General features: G+C 44.6%; 1 protein-coding gene across 1 annotated transcript in view; it reads right to left on the bottom strand.

Annotated features, from left to right (window-relative positions):
* Positions 1 to 3,702: 3,702 nt before the first annotated feature.
* LOC119465744 (uncharacterized) overlaps positions 3,703 to 17,707 on the bottom strand; it is a 28,109-nt gene continuing 14,104 nt past the window's right edge. The window contains exons 8-15 of the mRNA XM_037726211.2: positions 16,727 to 16,827; positions 15,478 to 15,599; positions 14,597 to 14,696; positions 12,760 to 13,002; positions 10,601 to 10,861; positions 9,084 to 9,338; positions 6,309 to 6,353; positions 3,703 to 3,839 (exon numbers count right to left, since the gene is read on the bottom strand). Of these exons, the coding sequence (XP_037582139.1) occupies positions 3,730 to 3,839; positions 6,309 to 6,353; positions 9,084 to 9,338; positions 10,601 to 10,861; positions 12,760 to 13,002; positions 14,597 to 14,696; positions 15,478 to 15,599; positions 16,727 to 16,827 (1,237 nt within the window). The 3' untranslated portion in view covers positions 3,703 to 3,729. The remainder of the gene's footprint in view (positions 3,840 to 6,308; positions 6,354 to 9,083; positions 9,339 to 10,600; positions 10,862 to 12,759; positions 13,003 to 14,596; positions 14,697 to 15,477; positions 15,600 to 16,726; positions 16,828 to 17,707) is intronic.

Raw genomic sequence — 17,707 nt, 5'->3', positions numbered from 1 at the left:
CGGAGCACCTGACCAAGGCGGCGGTCAGACCTGCTGCGCGGCAGAGGGTGCTAAGAATCTCTGGGTCAAGACAGGCCGCCAATGGAAACTGAACCTGGCAGCGTTCAACACGCGCACCCTCTCGAGTGAGGCTAGCTTAGCAGGACTATTTGAAGAATTATCAGGCATTTCCTGGGATATTATTGGCCTTAGTGAGGTTAGAAGAACTGGTGAGGCTTACACAGTGCTGACTAACGGCCACGTCCTCTGCTACAGAGGTCTTCCAGATAAGAAAGAATCCGGGGTAGGATTTCTAGTGCATAACAACATAGCGGGCAACATTGATGAATTAATTCTGCAGCATTAATGAGAGGGTAGCAGTCGTCGTAATAAAGCTGAATAGGAGGTACAAAATGAAGGTAGTACAAGCCTATGCCTTAACCTCTAGTCACGATGATGAAGAAATAGAGCAGTTTTATGAAGATGTTGAACTAGCAATGAGAAAGGTGCAAACTCAGTATACTGTAGTTATGGGCGACTTCAATGCAAAAGTGGGGAAAAAGCAGCTTGGTGAGCAAGCAATTGGCAACTACGGCATCGATTCTAGGAATGCAAGAGGAGAGATGTTAGTAGAATTCGCGGAAAGGAATAGGCTCCGAGTAATGAATACCTTCTTCAGGAAGCGCAGCAACAGGAAGTGGACCTGGGAAAGCCCTAATGGAGAAACAAGGAATGAAATAGATTTCATGCTCTCTGCCGATCCAAGCATAGTGCAGGATGTAGAAGTGTTAGGTAAGGTTAAGTGCAGTGACCATAGGTTAGTGAGGTCTAGGATTTCTCTCAATTTGAAGAGAGAGAGAGTGAAATTAGTCAAGAGGAAACAGACCAACCTAGAGGCAGTAAGGGTAAAAGCAGACCAATTCAGGCTGGTGCTTGCAAACAAATATGCAGCTTTAGAAAAGGAAGATAAAGACAACATAGAGGTAACGAATGAAACCGTAACTAGGATGATCTCAGAACAAAGGACCTAATAAAGCAACGACAGAAGATGAAAATGTCCAACTCAAGAGATCAGATAGAATTCGCTGAACTGTCAAAACTAATCAACAAGAAAAAAGTAAGGGATATTCGAAATTATAACGTGGGAAAGATTGAGGAAGCCGTAAAATATGGACGCAGCATTAAATCAGTAAGAAGAAAGCTTGGCATAGGACAAGGCAAGATGTATGCACTGAAAGATAAGCATGGTAATATCATCAGCAATTTCGATGACATAGTAAAAGCAGCGGAAGAATTCTATACTGACCTGTACAGTGCCCAAAACCGCCAAGCTACTTTCATTCTAAATAGTGATGAACCGGATACAGAGAGTCCTTCTATAACTAGCGCTGAAGTTAGAAGGGCCTTGAAAGACATGACCAGGGGAAAAGCTGCTGGAGAAGATGGAATAACAGTAGATTTAATCAAAGGTGGAGGAGATATCATGCTTGAAAAGCTTGCGGCCCTTTATACGCGCTCTCATACTGCTATGAAAATAAATGAAACCACTGGCGGCCGACTCTAAACATATTTAGAGCTGCCGAACACTTTTCCGGGCATGTACTAGCGCCATAGTGTAGCGACTTTCGGGAAATAACTAGCACGCAAATTTGCGCGGAACGCTTAGTAAGACTTTTTTTGTCCAAATTTGTATATTACAAATTGGGGGTGCGGGCCTTATGTGAGGGCGGGCTTTGCACGAGTAAATATGGTGTTGTCGCGTTAGCGCTGGGTATTATTGGCTACTGTGCAGCAAATAAAAGTCAGCCATAACCTAACATGCTGCAGGGTGTTCATTTTTAAGTTTTACGGAACTTTTAGAAATCGCCTGTGGCAAGTAGCATAATTATTATCATTGAGCTGGATTATTCGATGAGGTGGACATTACTAGCACAGAAATCGAAACATATATTCAGCTAATTAACAAAAAATCACTAATTAACTTCTTAGTTGGTTACTTTCCGACACATATTGAAATTTACGAATTGTAGCCGGTGAGCTTGTCAGGCGTATCCACTTGGAATTAATTTTCCGAATGACACCAGTTTGGAGATATACGCCATCAAACTCGCCGTAAAAATGCCCTGTTCCACTTACGTGTTTACCAAAATGCTGTTTTGTACATTGAAGCACAAAAGTAACTGTAACGCCCATGTATTTTGTCCCACACTTTGGGAAATAATATCTCGAAACTGGTGTCATCCTGGAAATTCAAGAGGGTGCGGCTTGCAAACTCACCGGCTACAATTCGTAAATTGCAATATGTGTCGTATGGTAATTAACTAAGAAGTTCATTAGTAAATTTTTGTTAATTAGTTAAATATGTGTTTCCATTTCTCGTGCTACTAATGTCCGCCTCATCTAATAACGCAGCTCAACGATAATAATTATGCTACCTGCCATAGGCGATTTTTAAAAATTCCGTAAAGCTTAATTTTGAACACCCGGTATACAGGGTGTTTCAGTCAACTTGGGCCAAACTTTAAAAATATGCAAATACTACGTAGCTGGTCACAACCAAGGTAATGTTGTTTGCCGTCGCTTGGAGATACTCAAATTATTTGTTCATTCCGCCTAATTAGATAATTAGTCTTAATTATTTATCAACTTCTCAAATATTATAATTAGACGAAAGGTGTCAATGTAAACATTGTAGAGCAACATGAAAAATTACCGATACAGCTTTCTGTCGCTCAATATGAGCTACATAACTGTTTTTTTCGAGCGTCAAAGAAGCCCGAGAATGCACGCAAAATTGCCGCGTTACTGGCCGCTCGAGGCACTTCGCGTGTATTCGCGGGCTTCTTTTACGCTCGGAAAAAAAAAACACTTTTATGTAGCCCATATTGAGCGAGAGAACGCTGTATCGGGAGTTTTTCATGTTGCTGTACAATTTTCTCATTGACACCTTTCGTAATTAAGACTAATGATCTAATTAGGCGGAATGAAAAAAACTAATCTGAGTATCTCCAATCGACGGCGAACAACATTACCTTGGTTCTGACCAGCTACGTACCCATTTGCATATTTTTAAAGTTTGGCCCAAGTTACCTGAAACAACCTGTATATGCAATAACACGCGAATGATTTCTGGTATACATGTAACGACTTGGGGGGGGGGGGGGGGGAATTTTTTTTGTCACTGTAGAAAAAAAATTGTGAACTACCATTCTGTACAGCCTCCATCACGTCTTTTTAGAGCACTGCAGCATCGTGCCGTAGAAAAAAAGAAAATGAAGGGTGTATTCGCACATAGTACTCTCCAGTTTCAAACTACAGTACGCAAGAATATGTGGTCTGCAGATTTGTGCGCCTTTCCTTGTGCGCCTATGCCTATCTCTCAAACCATAAACCTGCCCTGAAATATACTATTCTCTGGTTCAGCAGCAGAGCGTCCAGTTGCTTTAGACAAAAATGACTGCAACATGGTGTCTCAGTGTCATGTCAACATCTAAAAAGGGGCTAAGGCCTCTTCATGCTGCCGCTCGTACTTTCGCTCTTAGCTTTCCCGATCTAAATGGACAAAGAAAGAAAGAAAGAAAGAAAAAGAGAGAGATAAAGAGAGAGAGAGAAAGAGAGAGAGAAAGAAAGAGAGAGAGAAAGAAAGAAACAAACAAAGAAAGAAAAAGACAAAAATAATTTTCCGGTCAAAAATAATTCAGTTCCCTTCGCAAGGCAATGTTTCTATAAATACTTTATTATTCGTAATCCTCATCCTCTTCGGGCTTGCCTGGTCTTGTAGAAGCCGTAGGCGAAGAGCGCGGCGACTGCGCCGCCTGCGCCCAGGAATATCATGAAGAAGGACAGGCCGGTGGCCTTTGCTGCAAGCAAAAGCAGAGCAGATCACCACCCGTGCGCCCCGAATATTACGTAAAGGAGGCAGGATCGAGCTGGCAACTTCGTGTTAACGATCGGGAACGGTTGACCGTTGAGACTTAACGTACCGAAACGACGCATGGGTCTTGAAGCTAGCAAAAACAGTGGCAAAAAACGAATACAGATGGGAAAAAGAAAATTGACAGTCACTTTAGCATACGGCAAAGAGGTTGAAGGCGAAAGCCTGCGCGTTCACGAGACATTCATTAAATTGCTTGACATTCTCATTCGAATGCGTTGTTTACTTCTTATTACTTGTTTTCTCCCACCAAAGTTCGTGGGTTCGAGTGCCCCAATTAACTATATATTAATCAACGGTGCCTTAATTAACTTCGCCTTAACTCCAAAGGTAGTGGATTCGTCTCCCCCCCTCACCTCCCCCCCCCCCCCCCCTTCCTCAACGGTACTCGAAAGGGAACATCATAGTCATTGGGTAATCGCGGCGGTTGCGAACATTCAGGTATAGGGGCGAGTTGTGTTGGCCGCTCTCGTATGTTTATTACGACGACCGCTAAGTATCCACTCACACCTGAGGGCTGGGTTAACCACTAAAATGTTGTATTTTCAAAAACCGCACAACATCGGCTACATGGGCACAAGTAGAAAATGCGCTTAAGAGTGCAAACTAGTGTTTTGTGCGCCTGTAACCCAAAATTAGGCGGATTCGACGAAAAAAGAAATTTCTCGGAAACTCAGACTGACAATCTGAAACCGACGAACGCACTCCGATGTTTGCAACTGCCAAGGCCGAACGGCAGTCTTCAGTTTCAAGTTGTATTCCAAGGCACGCTAATAGAGCAGTTCTCTTTTTTTCGCGTATAACGCCTGTTCCGCATACTTTTGGTCACGACGGTACATATTCTACATATATGCGCGTCTCTTGTACAGTTGTTTATTACTATTTATTTTGAACAGGCGAGCTGCTTAATCCGGCCGTTAGTCCGTTCATCATCAGCCTATATTTATGTCCACTGCAGGACGAAGACCTCTCCCTGTGATCTCCAATTACCCCTGTCTTGCGCAAGCTGATTCCAACTTGCGCCTGCAAATTTGCTAACTTTATCAACCCACCTAATTTTCTGCCGTCCTCGACTGCGCTTCCCTTCTCTTGGTATCCACTCTGTAAGTCTAATGGTCCACCGGTTATCCATCCTACGCATTACATGGCCTGCCCAGAGCCATTTTTCCCGCTTAATGTCAGCTAGAATATCGGCTATCCCTGTTTGTTCTCTGATCCACACGCTGTCTTCCTGTCTCCTAACGTTAGGCCTGACATTTTTCGTTCCATCGCTCTTTGTGCGGTCCACAAAAAATGTGGGCCGATCCTGGCGGTAGTGCAGAAAGGGTCCAAGCGCAATGGCACATGCCCCTGTGAACTAGCTAAGCTGAGTCTGGCTAAGTCTAGCTAATCATTGTTGGGACTACTTAAGCTTAGTCAGTCATCGATAGCCCATTGATAGCCAATAAATAGCTAATCGATAATTGATCAATAATCAATAAATTCCGGAAAATGCTGGGGGTGACTTGGTAGTGCTTACCTAGCCCAAATACGTAGCCAATACCTTGCGATAGCCAATCGATAGCCAATCAATCGCTAATCGATAATCGATCAATAATCAGTAAATTCTAGAAAATGCTGGGGATGGCTTGGTAGTGTTTAGCCTAGCCTAAAAGCCAGGACTAGCTAGGTAGATGTCCATCAGCTCTGCTGTCTTTATCATTGAGCCTGCAGCGCAAGCTACGCTAATCTTTTTAAAGAAGCTCGGCCTCTGGTGATAAGAAGGTTCTGCGTGCATAAATGCATGAAACGACGTTTTGTTAAGGGAGTAACGGGAACGCCAATGAATTTCTCCGTAAAGTTCGGGAATTCATATCTCGAAATTGGTGTCATCCAGAGAATTCGTTCCAAGTGGATCCGCCATGTAAACTCCACGGCTAGAATTTGTAAATTGCAATATGGGCCATAAGGGAATCAGTTAAAAACTTAATTAGTGATATCTTGTTAATCAGTCGATTATGCATTTCAATTTTTTGTGCAAGTAATGTCCGCTTCTCCGAGTAGACGAGCTACCTGCCACAGGAAACCTTTAGAAAAATTTGAAGGTGTTCGCCTATATATATATATATATATATATATATATATATATATATATATATATATATATATATATATATACGCGTATACACAGACACATACCACGATACCTACATCTACGTCTACCACGTGACCGGCTTCCTACACTTCTCACACATACACTTTTTTCCACTTTGACACTCCTAATGCTAACGCATCCAAATACACGCGCCTGTCTCCTTTGTATCTTTAGCACAAGGAGTCACAAGTGAACGCAGTGCCATAGACGTCGCAGATGAAAAGCATTCGCAAAATAATGAAATTCGTAACATGTACGCACCATTGCTGTGTAGTGCCGAGGGTGCTTTTGCTACTGGACGATCGTCTGCAAAGGAAAGAGAGAAATGCTTTAGTCAAAGCTGGGTAGCTTAGCCAAGCCAAAGTGCCTGACGTGCTGTTATACTCAGACGATTAGGGTGAAAGATAAATAGTACTGGCGTCACATCTCTAACCTTTTAAATTTTTGAGTTAAATGAAGGTCTTCGACACTGAAACTACGATAAATATGTTGGCAAGCCTCACAGCACCGTAAACTGTTTACTGTAAAGGTATTGCTACGAACTGCTTCAGGTTTCCTTCCTCAGATGGTGTTTGTGCGCTGACGTCATGAACCAAAAGGTGGTCACGTGTGTGGTCACTATCTGGTCACGACGGTGGTCGCTATGAAAAGTCAGGAATGATATGCGTGTATTCCTTTCAGGCATAATAATAAAGGGGGCAACTGCAACATTTTATTCCAGATTAATTGGTTAAGATGTGTGGTCTATATTGTTGAATCAATCTTGGCTAAGCTGCATGGATGGTAGTTATTAGCAGCCTTTCAACTGCACCTAATTAGACGACGCGTGCACCTGGTGGTTAGCGGATATGACGTAAGTCCCAGCACGTCGCCTCCCAGATGTTCAACGCGCCTTATCTCGGAGGTCATGCTGAGAAGCCGTGTGTTCTCGGTCATGCGTCACTTCCGGGAAGCGGTAATGGCGGCGCCATTTTATTTTTACGGTTTCTATATTAAAACATTTATTATTGTGAGCTTTTTGTGACGCACCTATTCTATTTAAAATTTAAAATTTTGAACAGAGGCTTGTGATATCTACACTATCTGAAACTCCACTACTGTCTGAAACTACATTGTAAAATAATCTAAACCCTTGCAGGGGAATAAAGGTGTAAATAACTTATGCATTTACACCTTTTTTGAGTATGGGGATGTGAGTTATAGACAGATTTACACCATTTTTCACTTTTATGGGTGTAAATTATTTCACAGTGAACCCTTATTGCGCGGTCCAAAATTTAGTTGCAGTTGGGTTTGAACCTTTCACTGTCGGGATTTACTTTTCCCGACTTCTCCTCAGTCCCTAGCTTTTTTTTTTTGGTTCAGTGGACATGTCGTGCTGTATAGAAGCTGGTTACTTATCATTGCTTGTTCTCAATTGACAATTATAAAAATATCTAAACCCCTTCATATGTCATTATGCGGACGCAGCTTCCACACTGATTTGCCATGACTTTCCTGCCGAGACAGCGCGACTAAGCCCTGAGGCACATTGCTCCACCTGTTGTTCTAAATTTAAGTTTTGTGTATTTAGATGACCTCTCCATAGATAGCATAACAAGTACGATATGTTCTAGCGCATACAGTAACTATCGCAATTTTCTTTCATCGTTTCGGGAGGATTTGCCGCAAGGCCTTACGGGGAATACAAGAAAATCAAATCGAAGCTTCGCAACTCTGTATCGTGCAAGAATTAAACCAATGCCTCTGCAACCTTATTGTCCGCCCCCCCAGCGGTGGTGGTTTCCTTTTTGCGCGAGTTGCTTCTGGAGAAGCAATGCGTACGCTCAAGAGAGAGAAAGAGAGAGACAAAGGCAAAGGAAGGGCTTGGAGGTGAAGCAGAGAACATCTCCGGTTGGCTACCCTGTACAGGGGGAGGGGGAAATGGATGCGAGAGATGAGAGAAAGAGAAAGCACAAAACGAATATACTCGGAAGCGCGAGGATTGTGTGAAGGTGGGTGGCCGAGTTTATTTATTTATTTATTTATTTATTTATTTACTTATATGAAGACCCTCAAGGCCACATGGCGTTACAGAGGGGGTGGGTTAAATTGCAATTAAATAGTATAACAAACAAAACTGAACAAACAAATTGGCTAAGGTTTAACTCTTGTAAACCTAGTTATCACGAGTGAAAGGTCTGCTTGGCTTGTTTTTGCAAAGTCTATCCGCACAGTGTTTCATTAAAGTTGTGCTTTATTGCAAATCTGATGGTGTGTCTCTGTGTTTCTTGAATGGTAACGAAGACGGGTCTTATGGTCCGTGAAGTAGTTAGCAAATGGTGGGAACTTTGGCTACACAGATTGAGGAATCAAGTGGTGCTCGCTGGAATACCAAGTCTAAGGCTGTGTTTCATTGCGTCGTGGACGTTGCAGGATCGAAGGAAACTTCTCTATAACGTGCTAATCTGACCTCCCTTTGCTCCGGTGTTTCAGCAGCCAGCTTTGCCTTTGCTTGAGATTTCGCAGCCTGCCGTCTAGCTATATCTACTGGATGATTGGATTGAGCCTGTCGCTTGCGCTGAAGCGCACGCACAGTCGGCCCAGCCGGCGCGCCATCCATGGCGAGACTGAGCGACCAAGCGCCGGCGACGCAGCCGTTAAACCCTCGCCCAGTCACGTGGTACCGCAGCGGCGGGGCTCCGAGCGAGCGCAGCTGCGACGCCTCTTCGCAGCGGATCACGTGGTGTGACGTCACACCTGCCGCAGTTGCGCTTCGGCGGCTCAAGATCATTGCGACGCGATGAATGACCTTGCGAGACATGGCGTAGTAGAGCTTTTGCTCTAACATCACATCTTAATACATCTATAATATGCATTGTAATATACGTACTAATATACGCCGTAAATATACACGAAATAGAACAAATAGTGAGGTAGTAGAACAAACGAAACAAAACAATAAACAAGAGTTATCTCGGGTGTGGCTGCTATACTGTAAGGGTTAACGTTCCACCGTAGGAAGAGAGCCGAACAGGCCACGTTGTCCGCACTCACAGTTTCCCGTGTATCTGTAGGAGTTGCAGATGGGTGACATGACGGTCCCGTACGGTCCCTTGTCGCCGTCGTACAGCAGGCAGTCGCCCTTTCCCAGCTCCCGCTTGCCGGTGCAGTGGTCGAACCTGTCGCAGGGGAAGCTCGCTTCCCAGCACTGGCGCGCGCACTCGGCCTCGGACACCTTCTTGATCACCGTGCGCGGGGTGCCCAGCAGGCGGACCATGCGGTCCTTGCGGTAGTCGCTGATGTGTTTGCCTGCGAAACGCAGGGGGACACGCACGCGGTTGTATTCAAACTTTTATTACGTCCATCCCTTTATAAAATACAGGGGCATCACTGTCTGGATCCTTAGCCAAAGGCTAGTATGGTTCCATGCAACATTGAAAGCGTCAACCCTGTAATACCACTAGATCAGTGCAGTGATAATGTGTTCTTTCAAAATTTCGTTTTCGTTCATTTCGGGGTAAGGGCGTTCGTTACTGAAAGAGAAAATCGAGGGAGATCTTCCTTTTTTTTAATTTCATTGTGCGCAGGAATCCCAGCGTCGGTGTGTTGGTGTGACGTCATGAATTTCAAAGTTAATTGCTTATTTGGGCCATTTTGGCGACAGCAAAAGTTCTGAAACTCTCTAAATTAAGCCTTTGGCTCCTTGAAAGTACACTGTAGTACACTTCTCATTTTCTAACAATGCCATAGACGAGCTGGCTTCGTCTCAGTGGTTTGTCGTGTTTCTGATAGATGGCAGCACACAGTCCGTGTGGCAGCGCAAGCAGGACGCGAGTTAATTCTGGCGGAGAAAGTAAAACATGTTGGCAACTGAGGTCTTTAAAACTGATTTGAACATTTTTTTTTTGTCAGAATTTAGGATAATAGCGTGCCACGAATTGACGTCTTGAAGAAACACCGCGGCTTTGCTAGACCCCCCAGGGGCGGGGGGCTCCGGATTAATGTTTTCACCACTCGGGGTTCTTTTCAAAGGTGTACATAAACCTAGGCACACGAGCATTTCTTTAATGCGATAGCAATTAATGGACACTCAAGGCGCATTTCTGCCGTCGCCATCGGCGTCGCCGTGATGTTCGGCATAAAGACTAAAGGTGATAGCATCGTCGCCGCGCGCCGTATTTAATTACGCCCCCCATCGGAATGTGACCGCCATGGCCAGGAGTCGAACCCTCGACCTCGTGTTTAACAGCAGACCGCCACAGCCTGTGAGCCACAGCAACCGGTGATCGTACTGGTGATCGTACTGGTGATCGTACTGGTGATCGTACTGGTGATCGTACTGGTGATCGTACTGGTGATCGTACTGGTGATTGTACTGGTGATTGTACTGGTGATTGTACTGGTGATTGTACTGGTGATTGTACTGGTGATTGTGCTGGTGATTGTACTGGTGATTGTGCTGGTGATTGTGCTGGTTATTGTACCGGTGTTTGTACCGGTGATTGTACTGGCAAAGGTACTGGTGGCTGTTTGGGGGGTGACGGGAAATGAGCACGAATCGGGGAACTCACGTGTGTAATGGCTGCACTTCTCGGCGTCGCTTCGGTCGAGGTCGGCCGGGTCGCTGACCTCGAGGATGTGCTTGTCCTGCAGGCGGCAGACGGGCTTGCCCTTGCGCGACCTCGTGCAGAAGTCGAACGCCTTGCAGACGAACTCCTTCTCGTTCAGGCACATGGCGGCGCACTCGGCCGGCTGGCTCACGTTCGCGTACTTGCGCGCCGTGAACGAGTAGCAGATGCCCGGCAGTTCTTCAAAACTGCTCTGGAAGCTCTCTACGGGAAAAGGCAAAGCAAAGTTTCGATTTCACTGATTGATTTATTTATCGTCTGCTGGCTGCTATACTATTGCCTGTAAGCTGGGAGAGTTGGTTACTTGCATTATGAAACGCAGTTATACGGCGCTAAGAAAAACGGAACAGAAGTTTATTCGAAATGCCAGCGCCAGGACGGCAACGTTTCACTTTCACTGACTGGTTAGTTTATCGTCGGTCGCATTCCCACCAAGTTGATATGCCTTGCAAACTCACTAGCTACAATTCGTAGATTGAAATATGTGCCGTAAATTAATTAATTAAAAAGGTAATGAGTGCAATTATGTTAATTATTCAATTAAGCATTTTGATTTCTCGAAGAAGTAATGGCCGCCTCAGCGAGTAATTTAGCTCAACGCTTAGAATTTTGTTATCTACCACAGGCTATTTTTAAAACTTTGGTGTAGCTATGTATATATATATATATATATATATATATATACCCTGTATAGCAGAAACGTAGTAGCGTATAGTAGAGCACTGCACGCGCCGATTTTTTCAGCCCGGGCCCGTTTTTACGTTGGGCTGCCCACCCGAGCCCGATTAAAACTTTTATGGCGAGACCCGGGCCCAGCCCGGGCCCGGAAATAATCTACGTTACCCGCCCGGCCCGGCCCGCCACCCCTTTACCTTAGGCCCGAGCCCGGCCCGAGCCCGGCTCGAAACTGTCCCGAACCCGGCCCGGCCCGCGTCAAAAAACCCGAGCGCGGCCCGGGCCCGGGTCAAAAAACACACGCCGTGCCCGAGCCCGGCCCGAGCCCGTGAAAAAACTGCTCTACCCGGCCCGGCCCGGCCCACGGGCCGGGCCGGGCTCGGGCTTTCGGGTAAACCCGAGCCCGTGCAGTGCTCTAGCGCATAGCATACATATAACAGAATAATACAGCCCATACACCTGAATTTAGTTTCTGAGCAAGTTATACAAGGTTAAAATGGCACATGGTCACTTTAAAATTTCGGAAGGAAAATGCAAGGGGCCGCAAGAAATATCTGAAGCCACAAGCACAAAGATTAAGCAAATCGGTGCACTATTCTTTATTCCTGTGGTATTTGCATGATCGCAGCGCCAGAGCTTCCTTAGCATTTTTTTCCCTATAAGCCTTTCTGGCTGCTGCTGATAATCACAGTGATGATGATTATGAGGTGGCGCGACACACAAGTGAACACGTGTAGTCCGATTGAGCATGTCGCTGGTTGTGATAACAACGGTGAAGATGATGGCGAAGTGGCGCTGTTCACAAGTGAACAGAGAACAGTGTGACAGTAAGAAAGCGGGCACTCACCGAAGTACAAGCAAGGAAAGAAAACAGGAAATGTCTTGTCACAGTAACAAAACGGGCACTCGCCTAAGTGCAAGGTACTTAGTACCGAAGTACTTAGGCCAGTTTTTCGATTGTGACAATGTTCAACCCTCACCTGACGAGTTTTCGTCGATCCTTGAATTATAAGAGTACCGTGTGAATCTACTTTATGCTGCTGTTGCTGCTGCTGCTGCTGATGATGATGATGGGGCTGTGCTACTCACTAGTAAACACAGTGCCATGGGACTAGATCAGCTGCTACTGAAGATGGTGACAGTGTTGTTGATGATGACGAGGCGGTGCTACTCACTAGTCAACAGAGTACTGTTAGAATGAACTTACTGCTGCTGCTGATGATGAGGCTGCTCTATTCACTATCGAACACGGTGCCATCCGACTGGATCTGCTGCTGCTAAAGATGATGAGAGTGATGATGATGAGGCGGTGCTACTCACTAGTGAACACAGTGCCGCCCGACTGGATCTGCTGCTGCTAAAGATGATGACAGTGATGATGGGTGATCAGCTAAAGATGATGACTGTGATGAGGTGGTGCTACTCACTAGTGAACACGGTGCAGTCTGACTGGACCTCCGTGTCCTGATACGTGGGCCTTCTAGCCTCGGTGCTGATGACGCACTGCTTGCTGGCCAGACACGTCGAGAAGGCGAAGCAGTCCTCGCGGTCGCGACAGATGTCGGCGCAGTCCTGCGCGGCGAACGAGCCCACGTGCATGCCGTAGGACGCGCTCGTCTTCAGTCGCGCGCCCACGCCGTACTCGCTGAAATCCTTCGGCAGGTACAGGCCTGCGATGATGGGAGGGTCGCGGTAATACATGGGACGCGATAGGAGGTTCAGGGTTTTGAGGGACACTACAAGGCAACACTAAATCAGTTTAGTTCGCTGAATTATTAAGGCCTTAGATGGTTCATGGGTCGAAAAATTGACCGTCCGAGGTTATGGCAGCAAAATTCAATGGCACCAGAACTGATGGCGCCACCATTGATGGTCGAAGCCACGACCTTTGGTGTTAATTAAGAGAGCGTTAATTAAGGTACAGTTAATTAAGGCACTGGAACGCACGACCTTTAGTGGGAGTTAAACCCACGACCTTTGGTGTTAATTAAGGTACCGTTAATTAACATATCGTTATTTACATATAGTTAATTAAGGCACTCGAACTCGAGAATTTTGATGGGAGTCGAACCAACCTATGGCGTTAATTAAGGCAAAGTTAGTTAAGATATAGTTAATTAAGGCACTCGAACCCACGACCTTTGGTGGGAGAAAACACGTAATAGGAAGTAACAACGCATTCGAATGACAATGCCAAGTAAGTTTATGTCTCGTGAGCGCGCAGGCTTTTGCCTTCATGCTCTTTAGCGTATGCTAAATGACTGTCAACTTTTCTTTGAAACTTCAACGTACTTTCTTAATTTAGCGGTAAGAGATTGATAACTATAGGGGAGAAAATGAAGAGCATAGTTTTGAAACCTTTCGTCTCTACACTTGTCATAGCGTAGCCAAACCTTGCAGTTATATCTGATCAGTGGTAAAGAACTCTCTGCGAGGCCATCAATCAAATTATCTTCTCGTTTTTGCGCCACCCTTAACGTTCTGTTTATTAAATTTCTGATGGCCGCTGGTCAAGCAAGCATGCGCGGTCGTTTAGTGCAAGATCTGGTCTTGTTTTCCGTTTGTTGGTCGTGCATTGGTTGAGTCTTCATTGTGAAAATGACGCAACCCACCCTGGGTGATCGGCTGTGAATCAGGCGGTACGAGGGAAATAAAATAACGAGGAAAATTGGTCGCCCTGTAAATTGTGCAATTAAAGGGTAAGTGATACAAATGTGAATATTTGATTTGTAAACATATACACAGGAAAGAGAAAGCGAGGAGCAAGGCTGGCAACTGCCACCAGATGGCGCACAACGCCTGCCTACTCTTCAGAAAGGAGGAGACAAACATAGAAATGTGAATAGAATAATAAGGAAATATTGAATTATATAAATCAGTGAGATTACAAAAAATAAAGGCATGCAGTTCTTTTGGATTCTCAGAGAAAATTTAAGATGGCATCACAAAACGTACCCGCGGCTAAAACAAAGAGTGGTAGCAGGAAAAGAAATGACCAGCGGTAGAGTCAAGTTCATACGAAGCTTTTCGAAACGGTTCTTCCTGAAGGTACTTTCGTTTGAAGAGCAAAACATACGTTGAATGTAATGACATGTTTTTTTTTCTCGGTATGACCTTAACGCGTTATTCCTCGACACCCACACGTTAACTGACCCACTTTTTACTGCATCCTGAGTGACGTCGGAATTTCTCAAATTCTTCTATTAGCAGCTGCCGCTAATCAAGAATGAAAACGAAAAGAAAAACGGAAGCCCTTGGGCTAACCTTGCTGATGGAAATGCCTGAGGTCCGGATCTTTCTCTCCGATGACGTCACGGAGTCCCCCAGTGGAGTACTCGATGGTTTCGGCAACAAGTGTGGCAACCTGAAATGAGACGAAATCTTGCAAAGCTTGCCATGGCTAATGAAATTTTACGTGGTTACACATCTCGGAGGCACATATGACAGACAAGCGGCGTCAGATAAAACGCTTGACGAACCAGTGCACAAACTATGTATGACTTGCTATGTGGCAATTAAAAGTGGATGGCGAGCGTTTCGACGAATGTTATCGCTTGCTCAGGTGTCTGCGAGTCTTCCTTCCCTCTTACCGTCGTATACGATTGTTTTAACCGGTGACCTTACCAGCATGTATATAAACTCCGCGTGGCCCCGTCAGCCATGGAGATTCCTGCTAAAATTACTATAGGGAACTAGAGCGGTGTAGCGTTCAGGTTGTTCATCTACTATGGGAATGGAAGTTAGTACTACATGGATTTGTACAACATTCTTCTTTGTGGGCTTCAGACGTTCCTGTGGCGCTATTGCGCCTTTTTTGCCTTCATTGGTCTGAATTTTCAAGAGATTATTCTTTTTCTAAATTCATGTAGGGACCAAGACTCTGCTACGCGCATGCATAATCGTTTGAAATTGTTGAATTTATATCAAAATATTTTGATTTAGTTTAAGCAAACCCAGGTGCTATGAGTCATTATCATATCAGTCATCATCATGTTCGCAGCTCACGTAGACACTGACGCCAAAGTTCCCCCTAGAGATTTTTGTGGGAAACTCTAGGCCGTTGGTCGCAATTGCTGAAAATTACTTTCTCAGACCAGATACTATTTTTAGTCGCGACTTCGCGAACAAACCAGGGGCTACCGCACCGCTACACGAGATCCGAGGTGCTGCACGATAAACTTGAACTCGCTGTTTAACAAGGCGTCTTCGAGGGCCCCGATGGCATCCCGGGTCAGGACGATGTTCCTTTTCCGAGAGCGCTCCGTCTCTGAAAAGAAACGAGGCGGATTTTTCGTATGTAGACTAGGAAATGAAATTATTATATTACACTTCCTTGCTCACGGGCTCATTTTCAGTGGTAAAACCGATCTTGGCTATCGCGCAACATGTATCTCGGAGGCACATATGACACACAAGAAGCTTCAGACAAAATGCTTCGCGAACCAGTGTTGACACATTTTAAATCGTGGACTTTTTCGAACACCCAACTTGAGCACGTTCGGCTACCTTACTTTTCCTACCGCAAGTACCTTGAACATCGTTTGCTGTCGCGAGCAGTTCACTTACTCTCGCAAGAAAGGTGCTATAGTTGCCAGAGTTGTTTCATTTCAAATTTATAGAACTGTCAGCCCAAGCAACGTGTTTCAGCTCCGCATCATTTGCGAGGAAGCCTATATGCTCAATACTGAATACCTGAACACTGAATGGTTTCGAATGAAATAAGTTACCTTAAATGAAGGTTTATTTTTTTTCAGAGATTCTTGATTTAGATTCATAGGGGTATTTGGAAAATGTACCAAACATAGCAAAAAAAAAAAGTCATGCTTGCAATTTTCAAGCAATATCAGACGCACAAGTTATATAAATAGCTGAGCACGATGTCTCCGGTTTTATTTCCAGCCACATTGGTCGCTTTGTTATGAGATCGGAATAGAAAAAATGCTTAGATTCAAGCACGTGCAAAACAAAAACAAGAAAAAGAAAACTCAGGAGTTCAAAATAATCAAGTCCTATGTTCTGGTGTAAGTTATATGGCCAGCATTGCTTCGGCGCTCAAAATGAGTGAGTGAGCGAGAGAGTGAAGGAATGAATGATAAATAAATAAATAAATAAATAAATAAATAAATAAATAAATGACAAATAAATAAATAAATAAATAAATAAATAAATAAATAAATAAATAAATAAATAAATAAATAAATAAATAAATAAATAAATCTTGTCAGCAGCCCTATTTGTAGTCTTTTTCTCACAGGTAAACTTTCGTCACGAGATTTTCTTTTACTGGCAATACGCGTAGCAATTAGAATGTTTCTTATCTTCGCGCCCCCATCAGCTGTGAAATGAATTGAGATCACACAGGAGACAAAGACGGGAGAAATAAACGTTACTTACTCACGAAAGTGTTGCATTCCACGGAGTTCTCAAGAACACCGGCCGACTCCACATCCTTTTTCGTCGTTGTGGAGCAGAACGATCCGCAGTAAGATACCGCGCTAAAAAAGAACGCGAACGCGACTTTTTAGCACATGCAGCAATGTAGAGGCTTCCGGTGGGTTACACAATGACGTTTTATACTGCCTTTTTTATTATGAATGGGCTCCTTTGATCGATTTGTGTCTGATTACAGAAACTGCAGAACGTGCCGCTTTGCTCTAGGTCACTTTATATCGACCGTATAAGCAAGTTCTAGAACAGGCTTAGAAAACTTTGATACTTTGAACTTTGATGAATTTATTGTTGCGGACAAGTCGGCGGTACAATAATTGAAAAAATTTCAAATTTCGATCAATCAATATATCAATTACTGCGCGGTAAGAGCGCACAATCGTCTCTGTGAAAGAAAAATCGGGCAGAATTCACCTAGGATGACTATCCAAGTATGCAAATAGCCGGAACGAGTCAAGCATGAGGCATGTACAGCACTCGGGCTCATCTCTCGCATTTCCTCCTAGACACTCTGCACGTTTTGACTGCGCTTCCATGAAGTCCATGCATACCCAGTGGCACACATTGACCCAAGGCGGCGTCAAAGAGAGAGAGAGAGAAAAAAAAATTAAGTCACTTTAGCATACGCCAAAGATGGTGAAGGCGACAGCCTTCGCGCTCCAGAGGCATTCATTAAATTACTTGACATTCTCATTCGAATGCGTTGTCACTTCTTATTACTTGTTCTTTTCCGACCAAAGGTCGCGGGTTTGAGTGCCTTAATTGACTGTGCCTTAATTAACCTCGCCCTAATTAACACGAACGGCCGTGCGTTCGAGTGCCTGAATTAACTTTATATTAATAAATATTGCTTTTTTTCGGCATGGTGAGCGGCATCGGAACCAGCTGTGGAAGACGACGACGACGAACGCGCGAGCAGTGGCGCAA

This window comes from Dermacentor silvarum, chromosome 10 (assembly GCF_013339745.2).
Source record: "Dermacentor silvarum isolate Dsil-2018 chromosome 10, BIME_Dsil_1.4, whole genome shotgun sequence".
Taxonomy (NCBI): Eukaryota; Metazoa; Arthropoda; class Arachnida; order Ixodida; family Ixodidae; genus Dermacentor; species Dermacentor silvarum.
The sequence above is the reverse complement of the archived record's forward strand: the minus strand, read 5'-3'. Positions and strand labels throughout refer to the sequence as shown.